Source organism: Macrobrachium nipponense, chromosome 6 (genome assembly GCF_015104395.2).
Source record: "Macrobrachium nipponense isolate FS-2020 chromosome 6, ASM1510439v2, whole genome shotgun sequence".
NCBI classification, from domain to species: domain Eukaryota; kingdom Metazoa; phylum Arthropoda; class Malacostraca; order Decapoda; family Palaemonidae; genus Macrobrachium; species Macrobrachium nipponense.
This window is the reverse complement of record NC_061108.1, coordinates 3,951,977-3,959,476: the sequence shown is the minus strand read 5'-3', so window position 1 is coordinate 3,959,476 and position 7,500 is coordinate 3,951,977. Positions and strand designations below refer to the sequence as shown.

At 46.7% G+C, this 7,500-nt stretch overlaps 1 protein-coding gene across 1 annotated transcript in view; it reads right to left on the bottom strand.

Moving 5' to 3' along the window:
• The window catches only part of LOC135216785 (beta-alanyl-bioamine nonribosomal peptide synthetase ebony-like), a 69,962-nt gene that overhangs the window by 14,827 nt on the left and 47,635 nt on the right, over nt 1–7,500 (bottom strand). The window contains 1 exon segment of the mRNA XM_064252265.1: nt 7,410–7,500. This exon segment is cut by the window's right edge and continues 8 nt beyond it. Coding sequence (XP_064108335.1) covers nt 7,410–7,500 — 91 coding nt within the window.

The following is a 7,500-nucleotide window of genomic DNA, read 5'->3' as shown; positions in this document are numbered from 1 at the left end:
GTCACATCTGTCAGTGATGTCTGTGTCTGGGTTTAATAAATTCTTAGCATATTTTTCTGTATATTGGAATGTAATGTGCTGACTACTGTCATTTGTACCATCTTACCTGAGGCTACTGTAGGTTGTACCATCTTATCTGAGGCTACTACAAGTTTACCATCTTATCTGAGACTACTGCAGGTTGTTCCCTCTTACCTGAGGCTACTGCAGGTTGTATCAGGTTGTATCTTCTGAACTGAGGCTACTGCAGGTTGTACTACTGTAAGTTGTACCATCTTGCCTGAGGCTACTACAGTTTGTTCCTTCATACCTGAGACTACTGCAGGTTGTACCATCTTATCTGAGGCTACTGAAGGTTGTATCTTCTGATCTGAGGCTACTGTAAGTTGTACCATCTTGCCTGAGGCTACTGCAGTTAGTTCCTTCATACCTAAGACTACTGTAAGTTGTACCATCTTAATTGAGACTACTGCAGGTTGTACCTTCTGACCTGAGACTACTGCAGGTTGTACCTTCTGATCTGAGGCTACTGAAGGTTGTACCTTCTGACCTGAGGCTACTGCAGGTTGTAACTTCTTACCTGAGGCTACTGCAGGTTGTACCTTCTGATCTGAGGTTACTGCAGGTTGTAACTTCTTACCTGAGGCTACTGCAGGTTGTACCTTCTGGTCTGAGGCTACTGAAGGTTGTACCTTCTGACCTGAGGCTACTGCAGGTTGTACCTTCCGATCTGAGGATACTGCAGGTTGTAACTTCTTACCTGAGGCTACAGTAGGTTGTACCTTCTGGTCTGAGGCTACTGAAGGTTGTACCTTCTGACCTGAGGCTACTGCAGGTTGTACCTTCCGATCTGAGGATACTGCAGGTTGTAACTTCTTACCTGAGGCTACAGTAGGTTGTACCTTCCGATCTGTACCTTCCGATCTGAGGATACTGCAGGTTGTAACTTCTTACCTGAGGCTACTGCAGGTTGTACCTTCCGATCTGAGGATACTGCAGGTTGTAACTTCTTACCTGAGGCTACAGTAGGTTGTACCTTCTGGTCTGAGGCTACTGCAGGTTGTACCTTCTGACCTGAGGCTACTGCAGGTTGAACTGCAGGCTCTACCTTCTTACCTGAGACTACTGAAGGTTGTACCTTTTTACCTGAGGCTACTGCAGGTTGTACCTTCTGACCTGAGGCTACTGCAGGCTCTACCTTCTTACCTGAGGCTAATGCCGGTTGTACCTTCTTACCTGAGGCTAATGCAGGTTGTACCTTCTTACCTGAGGCTAATGCCGGTTGTACCTTCTTACCTGAGGCTAATGCAGGTTGTACCTTCTTACCTGAGGCTAATGCCGGTTGTACCTTCTTACCTGAGGCTAATGCAGGCTCTACCTTCTTACCTGAGGCTAATGCAGGCTCTACCTTCTTACCTGAGGCTAATGCCGGTTGTACCTTCTTACCTGAGGCTAATGCCGGTTGTACCTTCTTACCTGAGGCTAATGCAGGTTGTACCTTCTTACCTGAGACTACTGCAGGTTGTACCTTCTGAGCTGAGTGGCTAATGCAGGTTGTACCTTTCTTACCTGAGGCTAATGCAGTTTGTACTTTCTACCTACTGAAGGCAATGCAGGTTGTACCTTCTTACCTGAGACTACTGCAGGTTGTACCTTCTTACCTGAGGCTAATGCAGGTTGTACCTTCTTACCTGAGACTACTGCAGGTTGTACCTTCTTACCTGAGGCTAATGCCGGTTGTACCTTCTTACCTGAGGCTAATGCAGGTTGTACCTTCTTACCTGAGGCTAATGCAGGTTGTACCTTCTTACCTGAGACTACTGCAGGTTGTACCTTCTGATCTGAGGCTAATGCAGGTTGTACCTTCTTACCTGAGACTACTGCAGGTTGTACCTTCTTACCTGAGGCTAATGCCGGTTGTACCTTCTTACCTGAGGCTAATGCAGGTTGTACCTTCTTACCTGAGGCTAATGCGGTTGTACCTTCTTACCTGAGACTACTGCAGGTTGTACCTTCTTACCTGAGGCTAATGCAGGTTGTACCTTCTTACCTGAGACTACCTTGCAGGTTGTACCTTCCTTGTAAACCTGAGGACTAACTGCCAGGTTGTAACCTTCTTACCTGAGCTACTGCAGGTTGTACCTTCTACCTAGGCTAATGCAGGTTGTACCTTCGTACCTGAGGCTAGTTTGCAGGTTTACCTTCTTACCTGAGACGACTGCAGGTTGTCCGTCTGATCTGAGGCTAATTGCAGGTTTTACCTTCTTACCTGAGACACTTGCAGGTTGTACCTCTGATCTGCGGCTAATGCCGTTGTACCTTCTCCCTGAGCTAATGCAGGTTGTACCTTCTTACCTGAGGCTAATGCAGGTTGTACCTTCTTACCTGAGACTACTGCAGGTTGTACCTTCTTACCTGAGACTAATGCAGGTTGTACCTTCTTACCTGAGACTACTGCAGGTTGTACCTTCTTACCTGAGGCTAATGCCGGTTGTACCTTCTTACCTGAGGCTAATGCAGGTTGTACCTTCTTACCTGAGGCTAATGCAGGTTGTACCTCTTACCTGAGACTACTGCAGGTTGTCCCTTCTACCTGAGGCTAATGCAGGTTGTACATTCTTACCTGAGCTACTGCAGGTTGTACCTCCTTACCTTAACTACTGCAGGTTGTACCTTCTTAACTGAGGCTAATGCGGTTGTACCTTCTTACTAAGTAATGGCAGTTGTACCTTCTTACCTGAGACTACTGGCAGGTGTACCCTCTTACCTGAGGCTAATGCAGGTTGTACCTTCTTACCTGAGGCTAATGCAGGTTGTACCTTCTTACCTGAGGCTAATGCAGGTTGTACCTTCTTACCTGAGGCTAATGCCGGTTGTACCTTCTTACCTGAGACTACTGCAGGTTGTACCTTCTTACCTGAGACTACTGCAGGTTGTACCTTCTTACCTGAGGCTAATGCAGGTTGTACCTTCTTACCTGAGACTACTGCAGGTTGTACCTGTCTTAACCTGAGACTACTGCGGTTGTACCTTCTTACCTGAGCTATGCCGTTGTTACCTTCTACCTGGATCCTAACTGCAGGTTGTACCTTCTTACCTGAGACTACTGCAGGTTGTACCTTCTTACCTGAGACTACTGCAGGTTGTACCTTCTTACCTGAGGCTAATGCAGGTTGTACCTTCTTACCTGAGGCTAATGCAGGTTGTACCTTCTTTTTACCTGAGCTATGCGGTTGTACCTTCTTACCTGACTACGGCAGGTTGTACCTCTTACCTGAGCTTATGCCGGTTTGACCTACTAATGCAGGTTGTACCTTCTTACCTGAGCTAATTCAGGGTTGTACCTCTTACCTGGAGCTATGCGGTTGTCCTTCTACTGAGGCTAATGCAGGTTGTACCTTTCTTACCTGAGGGCTATGCAGGTTGTACCTTCTTACCTGAGGCTAATGCCGGTTTGTACCTTCTTACCTGAGGCTAATGCAGGTTCCTACCTTCTTACCTGAGGCTATGCCGGTTGTAACTTCTTACCCTGAGGCTTAATGCAGGTTGTACCTTCTTACCTGAGGCTAATGCGGTTGTACCTTCTTACCTGAGAACTACTGCGTTGTTACCTTCTTACCTGACGACTACTGCATTTGTACCTTCTTACCTAGGCTATGCCGTTTTACCTTCTTACCTAAGCTAATTCGGTTGTACCTTCTTACCTGAGACTACTGCAGGTTGTACCTTCTTACCTGAGACTACTGCAGGTTGTACCTTCTTACCTGAGGCTAATGCAGGTTGTACCTTCTTACCTGAGGCTAATGCCGGTTGTACCTTCTTACCTGAACTACCTGCAGTTTACCTTCTTACCTAAGCTATGCAGGTTGTACCTTCTTACTGAGCTAATGCAGTTGTACCTTCTTACCTGAGGCTATGCGTTGTACCTTCTTACCTGAGACTACTGCAGGTTACCTTCCTACCTGAGGCTTATGCCGGTTGTTACCTCTACCTAGCTATGCGTTTGTACCTTCTTACCTGACATGCCAGGTTGTCCTTCTTACCTGGACACTGCGGTTGTACCTTCTTACCTGAGGCTAGGGGCAGGGTGTACCTTCTTACCTTAGCTAAATGCCGTACCTTCTTACCTGAGACTACTGCAGGTTGTACCTTCTTACCTGAGACTACTGCAGGTTGTACCTTCTTACCTGAGACTACTGCAGGTTGTACCTTCTTACCTGAGACTACTGCAGGTTGTACCTTCTTACCTGAGGCTAATGCAGGTTGTACCTTTCTACCTGAGCTAATGCCCGGTTGACCTTCTACCTGAGGCTATGCCGGTTGTACCTTCTTACCTGAGGCAATGCCAGGTTGTACCTTCTTACTGAGCTTATGCCGTTGTACCTTCTTCCTGAAGACTACTGCAGTTGTACCTTCTTACCTGAGGGCTAATGCAGTTGTACCTTCTTACCTGAGGCTAACTGCAGTTGTACCTTCTTACCTGAGACTACTGCAGTTTGTCCTTCTAACCGAGGCGAATGCGGTTTGTACCCGTCTTACCTAGGCTAATGCAGTGTACCTTCTTACCTGAGCTATGCGGTTTGTTATACCTTCTTACCTGAGACTACTGCAGGTTGTACCTTCTTACCTGAGGCTAATGCAGGTTGTACCTTCTTACCTGAGGCTAATGCCGGTTGTACCTTCTTACCTGAGGCTAATGGCCAGGTTTGTACTTCTTACCTGAGACTACTGCAGTTGTCCTTCTTACCTGAACTACTGCAGGTTGTACCTTCTTACCTGAGGCTAATGCAGGTTGTACCTTCTTACCTGAGGCTAATGCAGGTTGTACCTTCTTACCTGAGGCTAATGCAGGTTGTACCTTCTTACCTGAGACTACTGCAGGTTGTACCTTCTTACCTGAGCTATGGCGGTTTTGTACCTGCTTACCTGAGGGCTAATGCGGTTGTACCTTCTTACCTGAGGCTAATGCCGGTTGTACCTTCTTACCTGAGACTACTGCAGTTGTACCTTCTTACCTGAGACTACTGCAGGTTGTACCTTCTTACCTGAGACTACTGCAGTTGTTTTACCTTCTACCTGAGGCTAATGCAGTTGTACCTTCTTACCTGAGGCTAATGCAGGTTGTACCTTCTTACCTGAGGCTAATGCGGTTGTACCTTCTTACCTGAGACTACTGCAGGTTGTACCTTCTTACCTGAGCTTAATGCAGGTTTGTACCTTCTTACCTGAGGCTAATGCCGGTTGTGGTTCTTACCTTAGACCTACTGGCAGGTTTGTACCTTCTTACCTGAGCTAATGCCCGTTGTACCTTCTTACCTGAGGCTACTGCAGGTTGTACTTCTTACCTGAGGCTAATGCGGTTGTACCTTCTTACCCTGAGGCTAATGCCAGGGTTTGTACCTGTCTTACCTAGGGCTAGTGCAGGTTGTACACTTCTTACCGGTGAGACTAGCTGCAGGTTGGTACTTCTACCTGGAGACTCTGCGGTTGTACCTTCTTACCTTATGTAATGCAGGTTGTACCTTCTTACCTGAGGCTAATTGCCGGTTTGTACCGTCTTACCTTAGCTAATGCAGGTTGTACCTTCTTACCTAGACTACTGCAGGTTGTACCTTCTTAACCTGAGGCTAATACGGTTGTACCTTCTTACCTGAGACTATGCAGGTTGTACCTTCTTACCTGATACTACCTGGCAGGTTGTACCTTCTTACCTGAGGCTAATGCAGGGTTTAGTACCCTTCTTACCTGAGGCTAGATGCCCGGTTGTTACCTTCTTCCCTAGAGGCCTAATGCCAAGGTTGTACCTTCCTTACCTTGAGGCACCTAATGCAGGTGTACCTTTCTACTGAGACTACTGCGGTTTGTACCTTCTTACCGGAGGCCTAATGCAGGTTGTACCATTCTTACCTGAGCTAATGGCAGGTTGTACCTTCCTTACCTTGAGGCCTATGCGGTTACCTTCTTACCTGGACTACTGCAGGTTGGTACCTTCTTACCTGAGCTAAGGCCATGTTGTTACCTTATTACACTGAGGCTAATGCAGGTTGTACCTTCTTTACCTCTTAACCTGAGGCTATGGCCTTATTTTGTACCTTCTTAACCTGAGGCCTAATGCAGGTTTTACCTTCTTACCTGAGGCTAAAATTTGCGGTTTACCTTCTTACCTTAGGCTTAATGCCATGTTTGGGTCCTTCTTAACCTGAGGCTAATGCCAGGTTGTACCTTCTTACCTGAGACTAACTGGCCAGGTTGTACCTTCTTACCTTGAGGCCTAATGCAGGTTGTACCTTCTTACCTGAGGGCTATGCCGGTTGTACCTTCTTACCTGAGGACTACTGGCAAGGTTTGGTACTTCTATCCTGAGGCTAATTACAGGTTTACCTCTTACCTTGAGACTTACCTGCAGGTTGTACCTTCTTACACTGAGGCTAATGCAGGTTGTTTTACCTTCTTACCTGAGGCTAATGCCGTGTACCTTCTACCTGAGAACTAATGCAGTTTAACCTTCTTTACCTGAGGACTATCTGCAGGTTGTAACCTTCTTACCTAGACTATACCTTGGCAAGGTTGTCCTTCTTACCTGAGGCTAAATGCCGGTTGTACCTTCTTACCTGGAGTCCTACTGCAGGTTGGACCTTCTTACCTGAGGCTAATGCCCGGTTTGTACTCTTCTTACCTGAGGCTAATGCCTGGTTGTACTTCTTTTTACCTTGAGGAAACACCCCCCCTTTTAACCTTTTTTGGGGGACAACAAAAAGGTTGGGTAACCTTCTTACCTGAGGCTTACTGGCCCCGGTTGGTTACGCTTCTTACTTGAGACTTAGCTGCCAGTTTGTAACCTTCTTACCTGTTACTACTGCAGGTTAGTACCCTTCTTACCTGAGACTACTGGCAGTTTGTACCTTTCTACCCTTGAGACTTACGGCCAGTTGTACTTCTTACCTGGACCTACTGCCGGGTTTTAACCTTCTTCCTGAGGCATGCGGTTGTACCTTCTTAACCTTGAGACTTACCTGCAGGTTGTACCTTCTTACCTGAACTCTGCAGTTGTACCTTCTTACCTTAGAAGGCTTAATGCCAGGTTGTACCTTCTTACCATTAGAACTAACTTGCAGGTTGTTACCTTCTTACCTTGAGACTTACTGCAGGTTGTGCCTTCTTACCTGAGCTACTGCAGGTTGGTTTTACTTTCCTTACCTGAGGTTAATGCCTGGTTGTACCTTCTTACCTGGTAATGCCGGTTGTACCTTCTTACGCTTGATAGGCTAATGCAGGTTGTATCCTCTTACCTGAGCTAATTGCGGTTACGCTTCCTTACCTGAGGCTTAGATGCCAGGTTTTACTCTTACTGAGTGGCTTATGCGGTTGTACCTTCTTACCTGAGACTACTACAATTTATATAGTCTTACCTGAGGCATCATATAAGGTTGCAGAAGAGCAGATACATGGACTTTCAGTGCCTGTGGTGTTAACCCATCATTTTCCGTTGTGTAGAAGGCT